Here is a 26,254-nt window from a genome sequence, read left to right on the forward strand (position 1 = left end):
ATGGTCGTAACTGGGTGCTGGTGTTCGTCTGGGGCACCTTTTCTTTAGGGCCTTGCGCTGCTTGATTGTAAAGGGAGATTTAATCTCAATGGGGCCTGGTGGAGCGGGAGCTTGCGACAAGCTCTTGTTTTGAAAAACAGATGGATTAAGATGAGGAAAATGGATTTGTGTCAGGAGGATCTGTAGTGCTCTCTCGTTTTGCTCCAACACCGGGTGCCGATTGTGAAGGATGGCTGTGAGTGTGTATGCGCGTGCATGTGCGTATCTGTGAAGCCTGTGTTGAATTAGCAGCTTTGATGTGCGAGGGGCTCACCCTTGGTAGAGCTCCTGTGGTTTTGAGGAGGAGGAAGTGAGCTCTGACTCTGGGATTTGCACCATCAATAACTGATGGGTCAGCAGGCCTTGTTTTAGACACCAGATGCTGCAGCTTGAAAAGAACCGCTCTCACCCACCTTCATTCTAGAGATTTTAACTTATGCCTATGCCTAATCTCTCCAGTCAACCAGAAGAGAAAAGACATTCACATATTCTCAACATTATTGCTTTTCATTAATTACTATAGCGTGGGAAGGCCACACTGTTTGTGACATGATCTCTCTAAGCATTCAAATCATGTCATCATACACTACCGTTCAAATGTTTGGGGTCTATAAAGACTTTTTTTTAATGTTACAAAATATTTCAATTTAAAATGAATGCTGTTCTTTTTAACTTTCCATTCATTGAAGTATCCTGAAAGAAAAATGTAGTTAAAAAATATTAGCAGCACAATAGAAAATAGAAAACACCTATCAACATCCATCTATCCATCCATTCTCCAAACCGATGCTGGAGCCAATCACAGTGTCTCGGGCCACAGGTGGAGGAACAAACTGGACAGTTGGACAGTCCATCACAGTCAAATCAGCATATCAGAATGATTTCTGAAGGATCATGTGACAATGAAGACTGGAGTAATGATGCAGAAAATTCAGCTTTGGGATCACAGGAATAAATTACATTTTAAAATTATTCAAATAGAAAACAAGTTATTTTGAAGTGGAGTACTGTTTTACTGTATGTTTGATCAAATAAATGCAGCTTTGGTGAGCTTGAGAGACTTAAAAAAAAAAAAACTTTTGAACTGTAGTCTACAGTAATGTCATAATTTTCCAAAATATCTAGACCGCTTTATCAAATGTCTCAGATTTCAGTGGAAGAAATGCTGTCCCAGCGTAGGAGAGGTGTTAAGCACGGATGCACACTATTTCGTATCATATTGATGATTGTCCAGTAATAGACAACTTTTTAGAGCGCAATGCGCTATCAAAGGGAGTATACTTTGAAAGGCTACACGTTCGGATGCATAAAAAAACAAGCTTATTTAGCTACTGCATAGCAACCACCCAGCGTCAAGTTTTGCATTAACTTTGCATTCTTCGTGTGTTAAATAATGACCTTATGCAACAGTGAATCCATCATATATATACACATCACATCTGGTACTTCCCAAGTCTGTCTTAACCACCGTATCCATGCACATTGTGATCACTAACCCCCCTCCCCCACCTCTGATTGACAGGTGAGGGCAGAAGTAAATGTATCAGATGGTTCCACATGGGGTACGGGTGAAGGGGTTTGTACTCTGTGGTGTTTGTTTCAGGCTGCTCTATTGTTGCAGCGCCCCATGGCTCCCAGTGTCTGTCTCCAGTTTGAGGCTGCCGCTCCACACACGCCGTTGCTTGTTTGTGTTTCGTCTGGGATGAAATCGAAGCCCCCATTGTGATCCTAGTTTGTCGGGTTTGTGTTAACCCGCTTAGAGTGTGACTGTCAGGTGTTCCTCTGAGCGACGTGCTGTTTTTTGCTCGTGGCAGCATGATGCAAGAACCTGCTGGGAGCTTGTAAGTGCATGATGGGAAATCTGATGTTTAGTGTGTCATCTGGGATTGCAGCTCTCTCCCCGCAGACAGTTGAGTAGGTGGGGGTGGCAGCGATAGGGCCTCCAGTGGGAATGTCACTCCGCAGGATAGAGTTGAATGGTGGGGGAGGCTGCGTGCATGAGACGTGAGGAACCCTTAGCCTACAGCGGAGGTGGCGGAGAGTGTACGTGTAAAGCATGTGTGTGTTTTGGAGGGGTGTGCAGGGGGGGGTGTCAATCTGCTTTGATAGGCGAGTTTGTAACAATGGCCCAGCTAGACCCACTCATCTGCTCTTGGGAACAGTTGTTTGGAGAGAAGCCATGGTTGTCTTGTCTGTTATGCTTATAGTAATGTTTCCTGGTTGTGCTCCCGATGTTAAAAATAGATAATATCAGTTTGCTCTGACCTCTTGTTCAGACCAACTCACCCTGAACTCTGAAATTGGTCTTTCTTTTTGGCCTGTCAATGCTTTAAACAATCAAGCCTGTGTTATATTGAGCATTAGCCTACTACTACATGCTTTGCTTAACTAGTTAGTAAATTCAGCTTAGGGTGCTTTTCACATCTGTAGTTCGGTTCATTTGGTCCGGACCAAGGGTGAAAAATTATACTTCCTTTTCACGCCACACTGATTGCTCTGGTCTAAATCAGTTGATGAAACGAGCCAAAATGCAGTCATGTGACAACATCCACATCACTCGTTGGCCAGATGTATCTTGAACATATTTCCATAACTGCACTTCGATTGGTCAGAATTAACGTGCGGGAAAATTGCAACAGAATCTATGAAACCCCCTTTCCCTGAGCTGTTTGCTAAACAAAGCGAGGATTTCGCTGTTCTTGTGAGTTTTTGAAAGTTGGGACCTAATATGGTCATCAGACCAAATTTCTGAGGCTCCTCACAACTCCAAGTTGGTCCGCGAGCTGCCATGCTAAAAGTGCAAACTGTCAACAAACATTAGTCCTCATCCCATAATACACAGCGCAGCTGAGTACGGCAGCTGGTTTAGCCCAAAAATGCGCAGTTCTTTGGGAGTTGGGTCTGTTTGAGGATCACGTTCTCACCACAAACGAACCACTCCAGAATTCGTTTGAAAGCGTACCGAGACCACCTCTCTGAGGAGGTCTCGCTTCGCTTGTTTGGTCCGCTTCTGGTGCGCACCCGAGTGTGATTGCTGCATTCACTCCTGCCCAAATGAACCGCACCAAGGGGGACACAGGCCACATCCACACTACTGTGTTTTCGTTTAGAAACGTAGACCTTTTGCTACGTTTGCACCTTCCGTCCAGACTACAACGGCAAAAACTAAGACCTAAAACGGAGAAGTTTAGAAACGCTGCCGAACCCGTTTTGCGTTTTGAATCTCTGGAGGGCGTTTTAGTGAAGACGGTCAAAACAGAGGACTTTAGAAATGCTGACGCAGAGGGCTCAACATAAAAAAAAATCCCCACTGGCCCCCGGGGCCAGTAGATCAGAGTTTTGCTGGCCCCTTCTATATTTTTACTGGCCCTGAAAGAAATATAAGGAAAAGCATGGGAAACTATTTCTGGCATATCAGAATGGGTGCTGAACATAATAAAACGAGGTTACTCGCTGCAGTTCGCTCGCAGACTGCCGCGCAGGGGCGGACTGAGACCAAAAAGTGGCCCTGGACTTTCTGACCCACAGCAGCCCACCACATCCCACATCATAACACATTGGCTCATTAATGTGCAGAATAATTTTTAACACATATTGGATAATATTTGTAAAACAAAGGGAAACAAACAGAAGAACATTAAGACACAACAATATTAATATAAAACTATCAAGACATTAACATTTTGCATTAACATGAATCCTCATGGCATAGGCTACTATTAGGCTATCATGTGATATTAAACTTGCTTCTTTTCTTCCAGCTTTTCATCCATAGACAATTATTTGTAATTATCTGCTCAGATAAATTCGCAGTAACGGATCAATATCTCTCTCGCTGTAAAATTAAACGTGAAAGGGGGCGTGTTTCAAGATACTCAATGGAGTAGACCAAACTAATTAACAGGGAGGAAGGGCAATACACTCACATGCACACAAAACACACTCCTTGTCTGCCGCGCCCGCGCGATCCATTCACTCATCCATTTGCGTAGAAAATAAATGTAATATTATAATTTCCGTCATTTTTAAAATATATTCGTGTAGCCTTCCGAGTGGGCCGGCCCACATTGGCCAGTCCGCCCCTACGGTGAAAAGCGAAGTATCACATCTACTTTGCGCCGAAATAGCGAAACTGCTGGGAAAAGGGGCTATAAAGACCGTTCCTCTGACGCAGAGCGAGTCGGGCTTTTACAGACGCTACTTTCTCGTCCCCAAAAAGGGTGGTGGTCTCAGACTCATCCTAGACCTCAGACGTTTGAACAAGCGCTTATGAAATGCTCGTTCAAATTGCTGACAACCAATCCTCGCGCAAAGTCGCCCGTGAGATTGCATGGTTTATCTCAGTGGATCTGAAAGACGCTTACTTCCAGATACAGATAGCATCCCATCACAGGCCATTCTTGATATTCGCCTCCGAGGGTCGAGCTTATAAGTACAATCTCCTGACCTTCGGTCTGTCCCTAGCACCTCGCAGGCTCGCACGTTCACGAACTGCATGGACACGGCGCGTGCTCGCCCCCCAACAACGGAGTATGTGAATACTGAACTACCTCGACGATTGGCTGATTTTTAGCTCAATGGGAGGCAGAGCTTATAATTCACAGTATATTAAATAACGTGAAGTAACATTGACACTCTTCGCGCCACTGTGTGTGACGAATTGCTGTTTGTTTTGCTGATGGCCAGTCACTGGGCCGCACGGGCCAGTGACTGGCCAATCAACTAGCCCGACATACTCTTTTACTGGCCCCGGGCCATCGGGCCATTGCTTATATACAACTGCCTACATGCGCCGGTTTACACCGGTACGTGCATGCCCAGTGTTGGTGAATGGTCACGTGATCCGCGTTTTCAGTCGTTTTAATGTGGACGGAGATCAATTCTAATACGCAGCTAAAACGCTGGTGTGGACGGAGATCGTATTCGTTTTAATTCTCCATTTCTAAACTAAAACGCAGTAGTGTGGATGAGGCCACAGACTGTGATTCAACCGAACTAAACAAGGCAGGTGTGAAAGCACCCTTAATACCTTTTTTGGATATATTTGGGTCTAAAAGTTACTAAAAGTAAATTCAGACTCGACTTGAAAGCATAAGCATCGACATGACTTTGAAGTTTCAAATTAGTTGAAGTAAGCTCAAATTATGTGTTTAGCTTTACAAGGAGAACTATTTTATCTGAATATTGTGGCACTGTTCAGTTAAAGCTTTTGAGTCTTTTGATCTTGGTCTTCTGATTTAAAGGGATAGTTCACTTTAAAATGAAAATTATGTCATCATATACTCACCCTCAAGTTGTTTCAAACCTGTATGAATTTCTTTCTTCTGCTGAACACAAAGGAAGATATTTTGAAGAATGTCGGTAACCAGACAGTTAACTGGTCCCATTGACTGCCATAGTAGGGGAAAAAAAATACTATGGCAGTCAATGGTAACAGTTAACTGTCTGGTTACCGACATTCTTCAAAATATCTTCCTTTGTGATCAGCAGAAGAAAGATATTCATACAGGTTTGAAACAACTTGAGGGTGATTATATGATGACATAAATTTCATTTTAAAGTGAACTAGCTATCCCTTTAAGTCAAACTATTTATTTTAGAGAAATATACCTTAATGATCAAAGAAATGCCTCAACTTTTATTGTAGGATGATATTGATGTTCATGTTTATAAGTTTGAGGCAGTTTCTTCATCATTGTTTTTTTTTTCATTAGCTTTACCGCCAAGGCATGGTATAGTGAGTTTAACCTGTTGACTTTTGTTTGCCAGGTATTGCTGTGCAACATTCTCTCAAACTCACGTTTAAGTAAGGAGAAGTTATTTTTGCAATGGTATTTGTCACTGATGGTAAAAGCAGCAAGTTTGAGGTTGTGTAAGCATCTGTTTGGTTAACAAACACAACAGAGTGTGCTCTTCATTTAATGATATTTTGATAAGACTTTTTGATGCTGTATTATTTGTGTCATTATGTATGTGATAAGGCACGCAGCCCTAATGCTCAGTTTTGTTTTACTTTCCCTGGCAAACTAGTCTTGTTAATGGTCATAAGCACATTATTGCACCTGGTGGTGTTGGACAATATCCTGTTCAAGATATTGGCAAAAAGACCACCAAGTGGAGGCCACGCAAGAGACTTGAGAATGGGGAGGCTGTTGTTAGGGGAGTTAATGATCTCCATTCAGTTGCCTGTGCAGTGATCCCAAACCCTAGATGTGTCTGGCCGCCCATCCATGGCCACCTGTTGCACCTGGCCCTGACATTGAGATGGGTGGCCGTTGTATAACCTGCCCTGCTCTTGACCCTTTCCAAAATTTTACTGGTAGTGATATGACCAAAATATTATTGGAATTAAACTCAAAAATGTAAAAATATATTAATTGCTTCACCCCCAAAATGAATGAACACACAATGCAAAAGGGGATCTCTCTTTATCATAGCAAAAGCGAAGCAAAATAAAGCTTCATGAAAAAATATAGCGAAGATGAACGAACGACAAGGAAGAACAAAGAATGAACGGTACACGAGTACAAGCAAGAGTTTGTTGTTAGTTGCCAGCAGCAGAAGAGGTCTGAATGACTTGAAAGAATAGGTGGCAACAAGGCCGTTTTCCCACTGGTGACTTTAAGAGTTATTTTATGCATGGTTAAGTTCTTGGGAAGAGAGTAACAATACCTTATCTTGATTATATCTCTCCACTATACGTTATCCCCAACTGCCAGTCCAGTGCTGCTCAGGGGAATCCGAAGCACTGCAAACACTTTATAAGAAAGTCTCAGTTATTGGAAGATCCACAATTAGGTTGGTAAAGTTTCTTTTCATAACGTTGCCGTGCTGTTATGTAGGTTGACAGTGTGGCTTCAGGAGATACAGTTCAGGGAGTGGAGAGAACATTATACAGATAGATGAATGTTCACTGTCTGCCTGTTACTCCCTTAACTAACAAGAGCTGTTAATTGCTTGTATGCATCTGTAGAGAGTTTCTGGTGTGCATCAGGGACTGATACAGAGGGCGGCTCAGTTTTGCCAAAGCTCTGTCTTGGCAGATACACAATTTTATCAGTAACATTCAGTGAATTAGCTCTGAGACTGATAAAATATAGCCTAACGTTTTAATTTTATATCTCGGCAGTCAGCAACCTTATGGCATGTGGAGGGATAATCACAGAAGCACGCACCTCTGCTCACACAAATGGTTTGTCGGATCTGTGCGCTAGCCCTGGTTAAAATGTGTGTGACCATGAGTAATGATAACTCACAAATGTACATCCATAAGCAAGTTAGAGGAACTTTGTTTAAATTATATAGCCTACATACACCTTTTTTTTTTTTTTTTGCTAATGTCACGTACCACTGATTGTCCCGTGCCATATGATGTTGACTCCTGATATTACTTTGTTTTCAGTAGTGTCACTTTTTAAAACTAAATGTCATGTGACCTGAAATGTCAGCCACATCAAAGAATTCTTTGGTAAGCTATTAAAGGAGTAATTAACCCAAAAAATCATAATTTAGTCCTTTATATTGTTCCAAACATATGACTTTTTCTTCTGTGGTACTGGTACATCAAAAGATATTTTGAAATTTTTATTTGTAGCCCATTTTTTCTGTCCATACAATGAAAGTCAATAGGGCCAATGTTGTTTTGGACAAAAAGTTAATACATTCTTTAAAATATCATACAGGGTTAGCAAATGATAGAATTTTCATTGTTGGGTGAACTATCACTGTAACCTTGGACTTGACTGAAAATGTTACTCCTAATGACTCATCTAATACTATCACTTTGTTTTTTGCCAAACTGTACTGTGCACTTACCATACCTGTTTTGCTAGTTGGGTAAGACAGAAGATTGAGGTCTGATATCTTCAGGGAGCTCTTAAAGGAGACTTTGTGGTGGAAAGGACACGCACACCATTAATTCCCCTTCTCTGCCATCTGAGCCACTGAATGGCACTTCAAAAGCGAAGTGGGGTTGTGTTAATCCCCCGTAGCCGGCCTCAGGTTTGAAGTGTGATCAAAGTCGACGCTGCACTGATAGATGTGCCCACTCTGGTCCTCTAACTGTCAAGGGACCAGGAAGTTTTGTGGGTGTAACGGAGGTTCTGCGGGACGTGCGGAAGGCCAGAGTGGCCCATCACTTGGGCTATCCTGGATGTTCCTGGCAGACCCAAACACTCAGAATGTGAGTGAGTTTTGAAGAGATGGATATAAATAGATGAAGACATGAAGAGTTAACACATTTTTCCAGGCGATAACCCTTCTTGTTACGGTGGATCCATTTCCCCTCTGAACTTCCTGCCCAAACAGACTGTCTCCTTCAATAAGGAGTTTCACAGACACTTTAGACTTTTTATTGAGTACCTGGAGGGGATAATCAATAGATTTTAAATTGCTTCAACAATCAACCCAAAAAAGCCTAATGAATTCAGCATGTTAAGCAACACCACCACCATTTCCCCCCAAGAGAACAATCTAAGGACACTTTTTTTTTTTTTTTACCTTAAGCACAAGCATGTCTCATCCTGTTTTTCAAGCTCTCATTCTGTTTTTCCTCTTGCTGCTGACACTGGGCTCCTGGTTTCCTCTCTACAGCCAGGAGGTGTGTGAGCTGACCCTCCATGACCCCATTCTCTCCACCATTTCTCTCGAGAGAAACGGCAATCTGCAGCTTGAGTGAATCTCACAATGAATGGATGGGCTGCCTCTCTCGCCCTTGAGTTAATTTTGTTGTGTCACTCCGCTCTGAAAGGGTAAAGGGGGAGGATGTTTTATACGGGAGCTGAAAAGTGCTCCCTGTTGCCTGAGGGACTGAGTGGCTCGCTGTGTCCTCGTGAAAGAAAGCAACTGCAGTCGCTAAGCTTCTTGAGATGGACCGGTGATGGAGCACTGGCCATTTACATTTCTCAAGCTCCCCCTCCCTCTTTCTTAGAGTGACATTGGGCATCCTGAAGAGAGAGCAGTGCATGCTGGGTCAGGTTGTGTTGGGTCAGCCTAGCCCTAGCTGTGGCTGTGAGCTCATGCTGTCGCTTAGTTCCTTTCAGTAAGCTGGAGTTTGCAGTCCCTCTTACTGCCGCTTCATAAACCCTCAATAGCTGCAACACAATGAAAGAAGACAGGGGTCAAGGTTAAATCTCAGTTCCATCTTGTTCCTAGAAGCTTTATCGTGAACCTGGAGAATGTTTTGGTCTTTACCATCTTTATACTTTACCATAAAGATGACCTGACTTTACCAGCACTTTATATCCAATAGGTTTTTAAAGTCAGTTGGTTACCAACCATGTTTCTGTACTCCTGTAGTACTCCACTGTTAATTAATCTTGACAGTGACCTATTGCTTCCCGAATTGGTTTTACCTGGTGTTTTCATAGCCTGTTCAGATGTCTAATTTGCTTTGAATTGTCATTAAGCTGACACTTTCACCCAGAGCAGCTTGCAGTACACCTACAGGGGAAATACCTCTAGAGCTACATGGGGTGAATTGTTTTGCCCAAAGTCATGATGGTAATAGCTCATGGATTGCCTCTCGGGGGGATTAAGTCTACAGTGGTGCTCAGATCTTTCATGACTAAGCTACGCCTCGATGTTATGATGTAATGCATCCGTTTGCTTCATATTGACAAAGCCATTCAAATTGTGACATTCTTAGTACTCAACATTCAGCACATCACAAAGTAGCCTACGTTTACTTGGACTTTAAAAGTTTGACTTTGCTTGGACCAAAGCAATAAATCGTCTTTTAAAAATTGAGATGGATGGGTGATGAATGATAAATTGCTTTAGTTCAACTCAAATAAAAGGTTGTCACAATTTGAACGCCTTCATAAATGTGGGTCCGTTAACACTTTAGTTCAGTATACATGTTAATGTGTTACAATTGGCCTCTGTGGTGAGGCCACAGAGCCACAGAGTTTGTGGCTTGCTATAAAAGACGGTTCATGCACAAGGTGCATTTAATACTTTTAAATATTTGATTATGCTGTGTGTTATGCATGCTTGGACAGACAGATGAGGACTGTAGCTCACATATCCAAAACCTGCTGTTATGTAGCTTGATTATAAGTGCACATGGAAATGTACTTAAACATGCATACTGCGACATGCCACTACTCTACATGTTGATTAACCAATCAGAATAAACCTTAGGCTGAATGTCATTAACATATCTCTTTGCTCTCTCACCTGTATGAGGATTGAAATGCATTTATACAGGATTGGGAAAATATATTCAAGTCCAGAGGTGTTAAAAATGCGTTGTAGCGGTACAATCTTATAGTGTAAATAAAAGATCAAATTAAGTTGAGAACACATTCACTCAACATTTCAGTGCACACTGGGTGTTTTTAAAATGTGTCTCTTGCAAACAAAGGAAGTTCGTCAGGTTGGTTCCTGAACTCACCATGGTTGAGTGACACTGCTCGACAGGCAGTTCCTTAAAACAACAATTAGTCTTACTCTGGTTAGTCGTAATGCCTAATGACAACCTAAGAAGGTGGTCAAACAGGATCTGTTATTGCATCCCTTACTTTTAGTACCCCTAAAGAGTTTTGTAACATGAGGTTACATTGTTTTGCTGAAAATGTCAAACTACTATATGAAATTCATAAATCTATGTTACTACTGTGAGCACCCCACGTTATGTGGTGTTAGTTAGCCACAACATTTTCTCATCAGCAAAAGAGTGGTATAAAACTGTCAAGCTAGGCTGTTTAGGCCAATATTGTTTAATAAGTTTGTAAAAGCAGCTGCTAGTTAAACTCAATCCTGCTGTAATGGCTAACCTCCCCTCCCTGCTGTTCTTGTTTTATAGGAACTTGAGCAAGCACTACTGAAACAAGACCAAGACTTCCTCTCAGACCTCCTTTGCTCCCTGCTGAAAGGATGTTATCAACGCAGCGACATCACGTAAGTGCATCACCATCAGTATTTCCTGTTCCCATTGTACCTAAAGTTGTGATGTAACTAAAGTAGCGACAGATCTTTTCTTCCATATTATGACTCGCATCTGAGTAAAAAGATTTATGAAAAAGAAAACATGTAGGATCGAGTTCAATTTTAAATGAATGTTAAGCTCAATTAACAATACTTGTGGTATAATTTTGATTACCATAAAAATTAATTTCAACTTGCTGCTCGTTTTCTTTAAAAAAGCAAACATCTGGGTTATAGTGAGGCACTTACAGTGGAAGTGAATCTTTAAATGTTAATAATACTCAGTTCCAGTTGTAGAGCCAGAGTTAAACAATGAGTTAACATGATTTTAGTATGATAAAATTGAATGCCCAATTTTACCATTTTTGCAATATTCAATTTCACAACTTTGTTGCCATAACAACAACATAATAAAGAAAATGGATGAGTCCAATGTTGTCGATGGAGCTTAACTTGTATTGAACCGTAAATACTCATTTACTATGTTTTTGCAACCCTCCTCTGTAGTCTTGAAGGATCTTATGCATAGTATTGCCCAACCCACATCCTGTGTCTGACTCAGACTCCATCTCCAATCTGCATGCAACTAGTCGACTGTAGTACCGCTGTAGTCATGGAGCTAGGTTACCTGCCGCAGTAGTAGGTCAAGGGGCCATGGGCCCCATCCCAGTAAAGAGTGTGAGTTATTGTGAGAGTCAGTGCTGTGATGAATGACTAGCCCCTAAAGGGAGCTCCCTTCCATAGCGGTGCCTCATCAGCAGCAAAAAGGAGTCTGGTCGATGACTGGGTAGGCAAGAATGGTCCCTTTCGCATACTCAGGCAGGCCGTTAGCAGGACGCAGGGTTTTATTGGATTCGACAGCAACTGGCATCCAGGGGGAGGCCGTGGGGCACTGGCCTTTCACAGAAGTGCCCTTTTCATTCTACATGTGCTAAACGCTCCAGCAGAATGGGGGAGGGAGTGTTACGGATGAGAGAGAGAGGCGGAGAAAGATGGAATGGCAGGGGGCCTGCAGCTGTGAGGGAGATCATTCTGCTTTCTCAAGATAACCCCACTCTTTCTATCCTATTTTGCTCTACATTCTCTCTTGTTGTCCTAAGGCTCACCCTTGCCCTACGCATTAGTACCAGGAACTGGGTGTTTGGTTGATCGAATTGACCCCACCTGGAACTAACTTTTTTTTTTTTGCCTGGATCATCAAAAAAAAGGCAGTTGTAGAACTTAAATCATATGAATAATTTATTAAGTGAATTATCCTAACTTTAAAATCAAACTGCCGCAAACAAGATTGTTTGAGTTTGCTTTGCTTTTGTGTGTGTTGCTTAATGGTACTTGACCTCTTAGTGGATAAGATTTTGTGCATTAATTTTCCTGTTGTCACAGGTCAGTTGTTTAATAGTTTCTATCCTGCATTTGAGATAAAAAAAGCTGGATGGAAAGATGTGAATTTTCAAAAAACTTAAATGATTGTGGCGGTTTAAGTAATGCACGTAAAATACGATGGAAAACCACTTTCTGAATAAGTACCTAGGCGTGCATCAAAGTCATGTGACTTTGCCTCAAGTCATGTGACTTAATCATTAGTCACATGTGACTTAACCCCCGATGGAATGGGATGGAACCGCTGCTTTATTTGCAAACTGTTTAGTGATATTCAGATTTGTTCTTTTTAGGATTCAGTCCTTTAGCAGTTATCTAGAAGACATCATCAATTACCGCTGGGAACTGGAAGAAGGGAAGCCCAATCCACTGAAGGAGCTCCCATTTGAAGAGCTGCCGCCCCGCACACAGGTGGAGCTTTTGCACAGACTCTGTGACTATCGTCTTGATGCTGCTGATGTATTCGACAGGCTCAAGGTAGGTTGTTTTCATGTGTCATAGCACACTTTTTTTTTCTCCATAAAAAAACAGATTTGTTTGTTTAATCCTCACCATAACAGGAGAGTCTAATAGAGATCATGGGTTTTGCAGGGCCTGGATGCAGACAGTTTGCGTGTTGAGCCTCTGGGCCAGGATGGGAACGGGGCCCTCTATTGGTACTTTTACGGTACACGGCTCTACAAAGAGGAGCCAGTCGAAGGGATGTCTCCTCAATATAGGTATGGAGAGGATTTCACATTTCTACATACAGATGAACATACCCTTACACGCTAGGGGTGTAACAATACACCGATATGGATCGATGCATCGATCAAACGTCTAACGATACGATGCATTGATGCCACACGTAAAATATTGATATAAAGTACCTTTAATTTGACACTCTCCACATCCTCACGTAACATCTACGCATTTCATTTACTCGCCATACTGTCTGTCGGTGTGTCTTTATAACGTTAATTTTCTCAGCAGAAATGGACTCCTGACTAGATTGACTGAACCCTAAACATGTTTTGTCACAAAAGCCAGTATTGTCCACTGTCAAGGCATTGCGAGTTCATGTGACTTTTAATATATAAAAACATATTTTCAATTAACTTTTATTTAGTAAGTTACCTGTACTTTTGAGTTATTATTACTTAATCAAAACAACCCAGCTGCAGTTTGATTGATATTACCGGTACTTGGAATGCACACAAAAAAAAAACATGATTTATGAAAATGAATGAGTTATCTGTTTTTGCAAATTAACTCTTCTGTTGTAAATGTCCCAATTGGGAGAGGGTGCAATTAAGAGTTTAATTAAACGTTCATGTAATATATTTTGGTTGCATTTGTGACTTAAAAAAAATGTAACTGGTTGTGTAAACTTGGCACATAATATCTAAATATAGATAAATCAATCGATATAGCCCTGAATCTAATCGTATTGCAGAATTTTTTGAGGTATCGGCAAATATTGTATCGCTGGCTGAGAGAATCAATATCATATCATATCGTGAAGAACTGTCCGATTTACAACTGATTGCTAAAAAGTATGCTTAAGTTTGCGCCAATAGCCTCGTGGGCAGCGCGCCGACATATATGCGGACCTTTCCCGAATCCCCCCCCCCCCCCCCTCTCTCCCACCTTGCTTCCTGTCCACTCTATACTTTCCTATCATTTTAAAGGCAAAAATCGCCAAAAAGATGCTAAAAGTTGTACCATTTTCACAGTGACATTTATGACAAAGTGTCTGAGAAGAAGAGAAGAGGGAGGCCACCAAAGAAATCTGAGGATATTGATGAATCTATGTAAGGACCTCTTTAAACATCTGTTAAATGCAGTATGACATACTTGCTACTAGTCTTACTAGTCAGAGTTTGGTGTTTTGAAGTTGAATTATTTAAAAAGATAAGGCCCTAATCTTATATGTTTCAGGGAGGAGGAGGACGAGGAGGATTCTGTGAAGGAAGAGGATGAAAGTGTCGGGGAGTCTAAACCTGGAATAGGTGAGAAACCGATTTTTGCTGCTTTTAGTTGGTTTTTAAGATGAGTCATTGCAGAACCATTACTCCTTAATTTTTGTTCTGCAATGCAAGTGGCTTACAGTGCCCATGGCGGCTGTAATACATGTCTGCTACAATGTTCATGAAATGCTCTTACAGCAAAAGCATGAAATGTGGAGCTTTCATTACATAAGTTGATATGAAATGCTAGCAACCATGCCAGCAGTTGTAGCTTGCCTTCACAGAGATTTCTAAGAGATCAAAGCTCAAATTGTGGTTTGTAGCTAGACTATAAGAATTTGACAAAGTATTATCTTGATGCTTCGTTTCATTATACAATTCCTATCATTTGCAAGTTTTTAACTGGTCTCTGAACATGAATTGTCTTTGATATTGATTATTTTTATATCTGTTAATGAGGTGCTGTTTGTGTAATGCGTTGTCAGAGCGTGAGCGGGGTGTCTGGTCTCTGATGTGTGACTCCGAGGAACAGTGGGTCAATCTGGCCGAAAGTATTAAGGACCGAATTTCTTCTCAGGACCGCCACCTGCACCGCATCATCACTCAAAACTTCCTGCCTGAGATTAGTAACATGATTGAACACAAGGTGAGACTTTTCAGTCTGTCTGATTGCACTGCATGTGATGTAATGATGAGTCAAGTATTGTAAATGGGATATATGTTATTATCTCAGTACAGATTGCCATCTCCAGAAAAAAACATCGGTGACATATTTTAGATTGGCAATATTAGTAGGATGTTTAAATGACTCATTAGTTGTTTGAGAACAATGAGAATTTCCTCCTACAATGCAGAAAACGTTCTTTCAAATTAAATTATTCTTAAATGTTCTCTAAATTTCTGATTTAAAAATTGTTAGCTTGAAAGACATCTTAATGTTCTTATCTTTTTAATTATTTTCGATTCAAGTTAGGTGAGTTTACACTGGTCTTAATTTGCAACAGGTAAGATGTTTTTTATTGAAGTTATTTTGCATTAATATTAATAGCCAGTGTTGAAGTATTGAATTTGTTGTACTTGACAAGGCAGCCTCAAGAGTAGGCAAGTATACAATCAGATAAGTTCAAAACTTTTCAAGATTTGCACACATATTTAGAAGGTATTTATTTTTTATTTTTTTTTAATTATTAATCTTAAGTTATTAATTACATTTTATTATTAATCCATTCCCTGGTACTTTTGCTGATGATTTTTAATACTGTGCATGAGTGCAATTTATGACTGGTCGTACTGGCATGCGATTTTGATTTTTCAGAAAGCTGTGCAGCGTCCATTGTCCTTAGGGACAATCATAACTGCTGCAGTTTTTTTCAGAGGCACTGAGTATCTAAAGTACATTTAAAAATGTGATTAAAGTTATTTCATTTTCATATGCTCATAGATAACTTAGAAACCTAATCTTTTTCTTACCAGTGAGAAAACTGCCTATATCAGATGCATGTTGGTATGCACATTTTGCAGTGGTGTTGACATGTCATATCCGTGGCTAATCAAGACCTATTAGAGTGTCTCGTTGCCATAGCTACCCCTCTTCCAGCAATCACCATTACATACCCTCACTGTAAAATGTACATCTTTCTTCAGTGCTGCCAACGTTATTCAACTTCACATTTTTCACACCTGTTACATAGATCTCCAAAGAACACATTTTTCACACCTGTACATAGATCTGCAAAGAACCAGATATTTTCTATCGCAACCTTGATGCAACGGGTTTTAACTTGGACAACTGCCTCTTCAAATCAAACCCCTACACCCACTCTCTCTCACACATGCACACAGCCCTGTCAGAGCCAATCCATCTAGCCGTCGCCATGTGGCAGGCTCTCACCTTGAGGTGAGCTGGAGCATGGTGATTGACGGCCTGCAGCGCTGCAGGTTTTTTGACCTCTTAAGTGGTGATACCACAGACACTCCATCTAGCATGGGACTAAGTGTTGTTGGGTAATAGACAAAGCAGAAGATCCTGAATATACTGAGATACAGAGGAGAAGGGGGTGATTTTGATGAGCCTTTGTCGCCATGGGCTGTTTGGTTCTGCAATGACACTCTTTAGCCTCCTGCTTTGGTTAAACAAAGGGCGTATTTGGGAGGGGCCAATATCCCCCGAGTGACCTACCTGACACCCACATATGTGTGTAACCACAACTGACAAGGTTATTCTTCCCCAGGAGAAAGAGATGAAGCAGAAGCTACTGAATCCGCCTGAGGAACACAACAGCTACACTGAACAACATGGCAGTACAGAGAATTGGGTATGTTTTTATTTTTTTAAACGTGTCAGTAATTTCTTGTTTGTATATGTTCTGTACACGCTGTAGTTTAATGTATGCATGTGTGTCAAGCAGACACGAGCCACAATTGAGGTGGAGAAACAGAGGGAGGAGGACCTGGAAAGGCAAGTCCTGCTTGCTGAACAACGGAAAGAAGAAGAGAGACTGCTTCTGGAAGAACGGGAAAGAGAAGAACAGGAGCGAGTCAAAGCTGTCGAGGGTGAGTCAGACCTCAGTTAACCGGCGACCAAAGTTTCCCCAGAAGCATGATCAAACACCCACTGATGGTAGAGCACATTCTGTGGTCTTGTCTCAACATGGCGGTTTTGAAATCAGCGTGCTTTTGCCCCAAGGCTGCTTTAATCATACAAAGAGCTGAGCTAGGGGAAACGATCAACCTCACTCCTCGTGAGAATCATCCAGCTCTGATATCCTCTGTCAGCGGGTTAATTAACTCTTGATTGTGCTGCTGTGGATGGGCCTATGCACATTAATGTATTATGGATGAAGATCGAGCCTGCAGTTCTCTCCAGTGGTTTCTTTCTCGCTCTTTTAATCCTCCCAGCAGGGTGTGTCAGTCAGGGCCTTTAATGTCAGCACATAAAACACTTCTCCCCTTTATCTTGCCTGTGCCCTTTGATCAAATGTGCCTTCTAAAGCTGCCAGATGATTTGCTCTTATTACGACTTTTCGTTTTCGATTGCCAACTTTTCATCACATTGGCCCAGGCACAAGTGGGCAGGTAAAAGTGCACTATTAATGGTAATAAGTGTAAAACTTGGCTTTATTATTTTTTCATTCACTTGTTTTTGTGTTGTTCAGAGCGTGCACGTAGGAGGAAGCAGCGAGAGGAGAAGGCCTGGTTGCTCTCCCAAGGGAAAGACCTTCCACCCGAGCTGCTAAATTTGGAGACCCACTCACCTATTCGTCGAGCACGTCGCACCAAAGAGTTGTAAGGACTCTGTTTTAACTCTCAAACTCAGTATTAGCTTTCCATCTTGCTAATAGTCTCCAAACACACATTTGATGTTCATTTTACTTGCTAATTAATATGTAAAAGCTTTTATCTGTATTTTTTATGGTGATTGTTGCTATTCATTACTTCTATTTCTGTATTGTAGTTATGACATGGATGACGATTACACAGCTCTCTACAAAGGTATGTTTGGACAATGGTGCTTGTGTTGTGGTCAAACCACAGTGTTCGTTTCCTCATTCAATATACTTGCAGCAGTTCCACTGAAATAATGTAAAACTGGTTTCTCTTCAGTGTTGGAGGCCCTCAAAGCTCAAAAAGATGCCTGGCCCTTCATGGAGCCTGTTGATGAGTCATATGCCCCCAACTATCATGAAATCATACAGGTGGGCATACAAGCTATTATAAATACATTTATTTGATCTCATTAAGAATAAATCAATAAGTTTTTTTTAAATGTTTTGTCAGACTCCAATGGACCTGTCCACCATTGAGAGAAAGCTGAATGATGGGGAGTACGTTGCTAAGGAGGAGTTTGTGGCCGATGTAAAGCTTATGTTTGAGAACTGTCTGGAATACAACGGAGAAGAGAGTGGTAAATATGATCAAGATGGACGGTTTTGTTTCCAAGATTTGTGGCATCTAAGCAGAAGTGAAACAGTTTAACAATAATCCACTCAACAAAATGTAGGAATGCGTATCAGTGTTAAAAAATGTATAAGCAAAGCAAATCATGATAGTAGTGGAAGTATGTCGAGAGGCTCTGACATTGATTAATAGAGAGTGATTGAGCTGTCCTCCAGTGCGCCAGGTCCTGCAGTGCCACAGAGACATTCCAGCCCCACAGCTCCCCTCCCTGGAGCCATCCATCCATCAGAATGCATTCCCCTGGGGGTTGTGGGGTCAGAGGTCAACTGTGGTTCTGTGACCTAGTTGGTGTGCTTGCTCTGCTTGGGGAGCTGAGATCATATGTGTGTGTGCTAATGCTTACCTGTCTGTATCTCCTCAGAATACACAATAATGGCTGAGTCCTTGGAACGCTGCTTTAACCGAGCCCTACTGAAGCACTTCCCTTCTGAGGATGGTGACACAGACGAGGAGTTTCACGTGAGCAGTGAGGACCGTGACCGCAAGGATAAGAAAAAGAGCAAAAGTCACAAACAGTCAGGTCCCGAGAGCTTGATCAGAGCCACTGAGCAGGTTCAAAAACGCAAAATGTCATATAGTGGCAAGGGAAACAATCAGCAACAAGACCTACTCAAATCCGCTTTACAACCCCCTCCCCCACACTACAGCAATGGTTCCCCATATCCTCATAACATCTACCCAGGACAGCAACAGGTTGGCATGTTACATCCTGCTCAACAGGTTAGACCACAGTCTCGGTTTCTAAATTTGTTCGTTTACAGCTGAAACTAGGGGTGGAACGGTACATGTATTCGTATTGAACCGAATCGGTACGGGCGTCACGGTTCGGTGCATGAATTTCCACGGAGAATACACGGTATAAAAATAAATAAAACTTGCGTGCAAATTAATGAATGTAATGTGGAACTACTGTTAGATACACAGGTTCTTTATGGACACCTAATCTGTAGACCTGCCTTAAGCTAGGTTTGTTCATAGGGTTTGTTTATACTTCCGCCTGCCTCCGCAGCGCGAGCCTCCGATGACTGGGCGCGCGCCTCCCCAAATGGACGAGGCATTTACTTCACGCTCGCCGGTGTACTATTCTTTGAAATGACAGGGTGCGACTCGGTGTAATTGTCCTCTAAACCATCAGGAATCAGCGGCGAGAAGTAAGGTACATTCGTAAATGTTTATTTTAGTACAACACTTTAGTACACTGAAACCACACTACAAAATAATCTTGTAAAGCAGTAAACCAGATTATTCCCTGTGACATTAAAGAAAAAAAATGGATATGAGAAAGTAACCTACAACTAAATTAACGTTACATATTTTCTAAACATTTGTATTTAGTTTTGTGAACCTTTTTCTTTTTATTTAAAGGGCTTGTCTGCTATTGTAGACTCATTTTGTTAATGTAAGCAACTAATTTAGACGCAAGAACTGGGTGCCGGTGCTGTGAGATGCACATGCTCGGCCAGATTCGGCTCGAAGTCGTGCATCTTTGGATGCGGAGCCGCGAGCGCTGTTACAAAAAAAGCTGTGCACTGCACACCGCCACGCGAAATGTGGCCTTGCGCACCCAACGTGAACAACCGCAGACACCGCAATGATGACATTTCATTCACCTTCGCGCTCGTGCGTCCGCACGTAAATAAGAGATGCTGTTTTTTCAGTTTTATGGCTGATTGTCTTGTTTTGTTTACAAGTTACAGATGGAGTCTGGAGATGGGGTACTTATTGTTTACTGTTTACATCTTACTTTACACACTTCAGGGCAGGCTGTTGCAGCTGCTCAGGGGAGAGACTGTATGACACTAGGTGGTACAGACTGAGACATGCACAATAAAAAAAATTGCCTTCTGCATTTTTGTTGTGCTTTTCCCTCCATTGTACCAAACTCATACCGAACCGTGATGTCTGAACCGAGGTATGAACCGAATCGTGACTTCTGTGTACTGTTCCACCCCTAGCTGAAACAACAGTTTTGATTATTATCCTAAAGTTCTCCCTTTGCGCTTTTTACTGTCAGTACTTTATAACAGGTGTTCTTTTTGCATATAGTTTCAACGACCTGCAGGTCCTTCAGGACCAGGAATGTATGCTCAACGTATGATGATTGATCCCCAGTATCCATATCCTGGACAGAGACCCCTCATGTCCAGGCCACCGGGGGACCATGGAACTCAGCATATAGCTCACTACAACATGCAGGTATGTTATGTTCGATCAGCAGTGTTAGTATTGATCACATAAAATTTGTAAAATCACCTCTTGAAGGTTGTTTATAATGTTTTTCTTTTTTTATCAGGGTTCCCACATAAATGGTCCACATCTTGGTCCCAGATACCCAGTTGGACCTGATGGCCGGCCAGTTCAAGCTCCACATCAACAACATTCCTATCCTGGTCCCACTCATGGTCCTTCTCTTGGCCCAAGGCCAATGGCCCTTCAGCCTGGAGGCCTCTGTGCCCCTCCATCTGAAGGCAACATGTACCCTTCGCGCCAACATCCAGAAGGGCAGTCCATGCAGCCTGTGGGGAACCGGTACTCCAGCCCAGGTGTCCCAATGCATAGTTCCTATCCTCCTTATGGCCCCCATGGCTTAAACATGCCCAGAATGTGGCCACCCATGAACCATCAGGGGCAGCCGACACCTGGTGGACCTATGATGCAAGAACAGAGTGCAGCTAGCCAACATCCATACAATCACAACATGATCCGTCCTCCACACAGTACTGGTTATGCAATGACAAATGGTCAATATAGAATGCCCTCTGTCAACTCCCAAGGTCCTATTGGCCAAAGACCACCAGGGGCCCCTCAGGTCTCAAGGCCACATTTGGCATCCATGCTTGATAGTCCAGAGATGATTGCCCTCCAGCAGCTCTCGACTTCATCTCATCATGTTGGGAGCTTTCAGTCATCCCCACAAAGTGGTGGTAGTACTTTAGTTTCTGTTACACTGTCTTCACCTGAAAACCATCTCCTCCTGCCTTCTAGAGATTGTGTTGCAGACAACCAGCACACTCCCATATCCCCTAAAGGTAAGAGTGGTATTCCTGGCCATATTTTGGCATTACACTATTGCATTTGATGAAAATGATATTGTAAGTTTGATGGCACTTGCATGATTTACCGGTAACCACATTTACCACCATTGTATATCCTGACAGGTTCAAGTCCAAAATCTGGTGATAAACAGTCAACCGAGACTGCACTGACTAAGGCTGACAACCGTTCTCTTCCCAATTCAACAGAAACATCTGAACATCCTTCACTAGGAACAGCTTCGGCATCTGTGTCCACTCCAAGTACGGACGGTCCCAGTCATAATGAAGATGGATATAGACTGTCAAATTCAGAGAAAATCCACAATGGTGACCACCCAAATTCTCAAACCCAACCAGGTTCCCTAAAGCAAAAATTTGTAGATGTTTCTTCAATTCCCCAAAATAGTCCTCAGCCATTGACCCATAAAACCCCAGAGGAAATTCCACAAAACCCCTCTCTACAAATCCTTAAACATGTTCCACCACAGTTTCTTCATAATGGTTCTCAACGTCAGTCTCAGAATGTACCTCCACATATTCTACAGAATCTTCCACAACAGATGCCACAAAATGCATCTAATCAGTACTTTCAGAACTGCTCACAGCAAATAACACATAACGGATCTGTCAGAGGTTCACAGGCAGGACCTCTTCATGGAATGCCACAGATTCCTCCTCAGGGGGGTCAGCCAGGTGTTCATCAGCCTGCAACCCTCAGCTCTCTACCTCCTAGCCACCCTGTATCCCATCCACTTGCTCAGCCCTCTCCGGCTGATCAGGGAGACCAAAGGCCTTGTGAGCCTACCAACAGGAAAGTATCAAGTGAGAGTACAGCTTCCCAAGACAGCAGCAATGCTAACATGATGACTGATTGTACCAGTGGGCTTTACAAACAACAGCCCTTCAGTCCAAAGTCACAAACCCAGTTGGGAAGGCAGGAGCCAGCACCCCTTCAAAATCAGGCTCCTCCAGCACACTCTCAGGGTCTAGAGAGCAACACTGTGCTTCAATATGGTGTAAGTGAGCCAACACACCAACACTTTGGCCCACAAATGGGTAGACCATTACACCCGTCAAATCACCAGCCATACCCAAACCAGGGACCTCCATCACAGGGTAATAACTCTCATCAAAATCCTGCACACTATCCTGGATATCACCAGCAAGGTGTTCCATACCAGTATCGCATGGCCACACCGCATCCCCAGGGCCATCCCAGCATGCATCCTCAGTTCCAGCAGCATCAGCAGTTCTATCAGCACCACCGACATGGCAGAACTGGATTTTCACACGAGGAGTGGCCTAGACGTCCATACCAGCCTCAACACCCAATGATGCCCAATTCTTACCAATCGCCATCCGTTGGAAGTTTCAATGGACGACACAAGGACAGCAGCATGTCTCCACATGGCTCGGATGGATCTGGTGGGAGCTTAATGTCACCCAGTCCTATACCCGATGGGTCTCATAGCAGTGCTTTGGAGAATAGGGAGGATGGCAGCCCTGCCAAGCAGGCAAGAACTGAAGAGCCTTCTGAACGCTCAGAGAGCCCAAAAGAGATCTTAGACCTGGACAGCCACAATGCTTCAGCCCGGCATCGTACTTCAGCTCAGCTGCACCCCAGTTTCCCATATGGGACTCGTGGTATGCATCCCAGCATGCAGCAAAGTGGTGCTCATCCATCCCATATGATGGCAAGTGGGCCGTATTCTGGCCAGCATTTTCCCAGTGCACATTTTGCACCACAGCATCCTCATCCACATTTGATGGAAGCTTTACAGAGGCCCCAGCACCTGCCTTTCTCTCCAGGTCAAACTCGAATGGCTATGTACAGGCATCCAAATGTTGCAGGGCAGTTCCAGGGAATGATGGTTTCTCAAAGAGCAGTGGTTGCAGAACACTTACTTCGCACTGGGTAAGATATCGCATTTATCTCTCAAATCTTATGACATAATTGATCTGGATCCACTTACACATTCATCAACATTTGTCTTTATAATGCTTTCACATCAAATGTCATTACCTGTAGTAACTCTTTTTCTTGTTTGATAGGCACCAAATGCTGGGTACACCATCTCCCAATGGCCCAGGCAATAAACAAGGTGTATGAAAAAAAAGAAAAAAGAAAAAAAAAAGTTTTATTTGGCAACCCAAGGAAAATTAACACCTTCTACAACACTGCTATGTCCTGGAATGTACAAGGAAACGGAGGCCACAACTAAAATTAGGACGATTGATTGTAATTATTTGCTGAAAAAGGCAAGTTATTGTACCAATTGGAGCCCAGATCCTAGCCACTTTGATAAGGGGTTGGCTCATTGACCAGTGAAGAGCAGTGAATCTTCCGTCCTGTTAATACTGTTTAAACTTCATTATACTGGTCTGCAGCTTCTCTTCTCAGCCTGGAATGTCTTTGGACTCAGTTCCTACAAAGGAACAACATCTCAAAGCTCCTTTGCACGGGCTGTTTCTTAGGAAGTAAAGAAACTGAATTTTTGAAACTTCAATTTTTTCCATGAGAAAAGCAAGATGCTATTAAACAGTTACAAAGTTAAACTCAGGTGTAGTAAGGAACGTACTGAGACTACTTTAGTTTTTCCAAGCTTCATGGACAAACTAGACTCTGTTGCCTTCATGTACTCTGTGAGCGATTTTAGATGTAGTAATTCAACCCAATGAATAAAAGATGGATCTTCTGCTCCACTGGGAAACACCACACCTGGAGTGTATTAATGAGGGGGTGTTCATCTCAACTAAAGCATAATATCCACTTTATTTCTGGTGATGTGCATTCTTTTAATGCCACTTCAATTTGAAGATTGTCTTTGATTTTCTTAGACTGGCAGAGAACTTGGCTGCTTTATTTGTTATGCACTAGGAATAGTCTTTCATACTGGAATGAGTGGCCTTGGACTTAAATTAGATGTGTGCTTCTTAGTATGGGACTAAATTCTAACTTTTCACTTAAGTTGTCTCTATCTCTGTGTTGTTGTCTTGTTCCCTATTGATGTGTCCTGCTAAATTATGTGTGCACAGAATTAATCCGATTTCAGAAACTGAGGTAGCCATCTTTCACCTCTTAATATTTACAGTCTACTAATCCATAGCTTTTGGGGTTTCTTGAAGGCTGGTTTATTGTTTATGACCTGATATCATTCTTCATTTGGCCATCAGTCTTAATATTTTTCACATATTGGAATGGAAATGTAATTAGTCCCAAAAATCACCAACTGGAGTCACAATACTAACAATGCATTATATGCGTGTATATACCAGCCTTTACATTGACTTGTAAAAGTACCCCTGTAGCTCCTTTTATTAAATGGGAGAAATGTCGATGTGCTCATATTTTACATGAATCCTTTCTCTTTTAATTCAAATTACTGAATATGTCCTCAGGGTGTAGTGGTTTTAATACGGGTATTGTCAAATTAATATTTAGTGAAAAAATTACGATGAAATGTCACTGGAACTGTGATTAACTTCAATTCATCTGTGATCTTCAGTACAGACACAGGAACCAGACAAGCAGTCCTTGTCTTGTGGTTAATGTAATTTGTCACACTGTTCTTTGAATTAGTCTAATATTTGTTTTGAATGTTTATTTTTTTATGGGGGACGAGGGCTGATCGGAAAATGGAGTAGAATGGTTTTGTTTATTTTCATTGCTCCTCCTATTGTTGTCCTGCACTAAATTAATTACTTTGAATATCAGCTTGTTTTTTATGTGTCCTTATGGTCTGTCTGAATTACTGTTTTATTCAGCTCAACAAACCATTAAATAGTAACGGCAATTTGTGATATGGCAGCAAGAAAATCTACCTCATAATGCCAGAATGTGGCACATTCTCTATTCCCTTCTTAGACGCATGAAAAGATACACATTTTTGTCACTTGTTCATGTTTGTACTCGGAACTATACTTTTTCATGATTGACGGCTTGATCCTTAAATCAACACTAAAGCCTTAATATATCCACTCGCAAAACCGAATGGTCGTTATTAATTTATCAGTGCCAAGTTTGAACATGATTAAAACATCTGCATTCCACCTTTTGAATGTTGGTTTTTACAACCATCAGTGAAATGAAGGCAGCATCCCAGGTTCAAATGTTTGCCCTCATTTTGTTGTTTTATGGAATCCACACTTTAAAGTGGAAAAGAGGTTGTGCACCTTGTACAAAGGATTTGACAGTGATGTTTGTGGTACACTGAGGTCTTTTGTCCCAAAATCCTGTGATGTTGCATAATGTCAGGCGAGTATTTTTGTGGACATGTGAACTGTTTATATGTATTTTATGATCTAGGGATTTGGAAATACTAGCAGCTGTGAGATGACATGGAAGTTGTCCACCATTTTGTACCTGTCTTTGCTCATAAGTTGTATCACTTTAGCAGTTTGTCAGAAGACTGTACTAGTCCACTGTTAATATGTAAAGGGTTGATTTAGTAATGAACTGCAAGAATGTGTGAATTTTGCTGTGTACAGATGTTTTTTATTTTTTTCATTCACTTATTGGTGGGTATTGGGTAACAGGTCTGTATCTCTTGAAATCCACCCTTCAACATATCTGCTGCCATCTATTGTCTGTACTAGTTAAGTAACTAACTAGTTGGTTAAATGTGAATCATATTTATTTGCTCTTGTATTTTGTAAATTTGTCTTTTTAAATATAAATGTTCTTTTCATGTTTGTTTTGAAACGGTTCACTTTTACCTCATTAGCAAAGTTGGAATCCAAAACGACACCTGTAACTTTCATTATGTGAAGTTTACAAGTTCTTACCTGAATGACAAATTATTTTGGAAATGGACCGAAGTATTTTCTATACTGTACATTTCTTAGAATAAATTACGTTTCATTAGATTTTGCACTTGTTGTCAATTTTCTGTGTATTTCTCCTTTTGAAATATGTGCATGGCACTACTAAAAGTATGTGGATGGCCTGTACCATGGTACAGTGAC

At 41.8% G+C, this 26,254-nt stretch overlaps 1 protein-coding gene across 2 annotated transcripts in view; it reads left to right on the top strand.

Moving 5' to 3' along the window:
- Nucleotides 1-26,161, top strand: part of cecr2 (CECR2 histone acetyl-lysine reader) — a 30,864-nt gene extending 4,703 nt beyond the window's left edge. Inside the window, exons 2-18 of one of the 2 annotated variants that reach the window (XM_079604324.1) lie at nt 10,847-10,941; nt 12,642-12,825; nt 12,940-13,067; nt 14,064-14,141; nt 14,269-14,339; nt 14,783-14,943; nt 16,529-16,612; nt 16,703-16,850; nt 17,453-17,582; nt 17,752-17,789; nt 17,901-17,992; nt 18,075-18,201; nt 18,616-18,974; nt 20,301-20,450; nt 20,548-21,283; nt 21,413-23,204; nt 23,342-26,161. In XM_079604324.1, the coding sequence (XP_079460450.1) occupies nt 10,847-10,941; nt 12,642-12,825; nt 12,940-13,067; nt 14,064-14,141; nt 14,269-14,339; nt 14,783-14,943; nt 16,529-16,612; nt 16,703-16,850; nt 17,453-17,582; nt 17,752-17,789; nt 17,901-17,992; nt 18,075-18,201; nt 18,616-18,974; nt 20,301-20,450; nt 20,548-21,283; nt 21,413-23,204; nt 23,342-23,399 (4,431 nt within the window). In that variant the 3' untranslated portion in view covers nt 23,400-26,161. The remainder of the gene's footprint in view (nt 1-10,846; nt 10,942-12,641; nt 12,826-12,939; nt 13,068-14,063; nt 14,142-14,268; nt 14,340-14,782; nt 14,944-16,528; nt 16,613-16,702; nt 16,851-17,452; nt 17,583-17,751; nt 17,790-17,900; nt 17,993-18,074; nt 18,202-18,615; nt 18,975-20,300; nt 20,451-20,547; nt 21,284-21,412; nt 23,205-23,341) is intronic. The other variant, XM_079604325.1, reaches the window with a different exon arrangement.
- The last annotated feature ends 93 nt before the right edge of the window (nt 26,162-26,254 follow it).

Source organism: Phoxinus phoxinus, assembly GCF_949152265.1.
Source record: "Phoxinus phoxinus genome assembly, chromosome: 25".
Taxonomy (NCBI): Eukaryota; Metazoa; Chordata; class Actinopteri; order Cypriniformes; family Leuciscidae; genus Phoxinus; species Phoxinus phoxinus.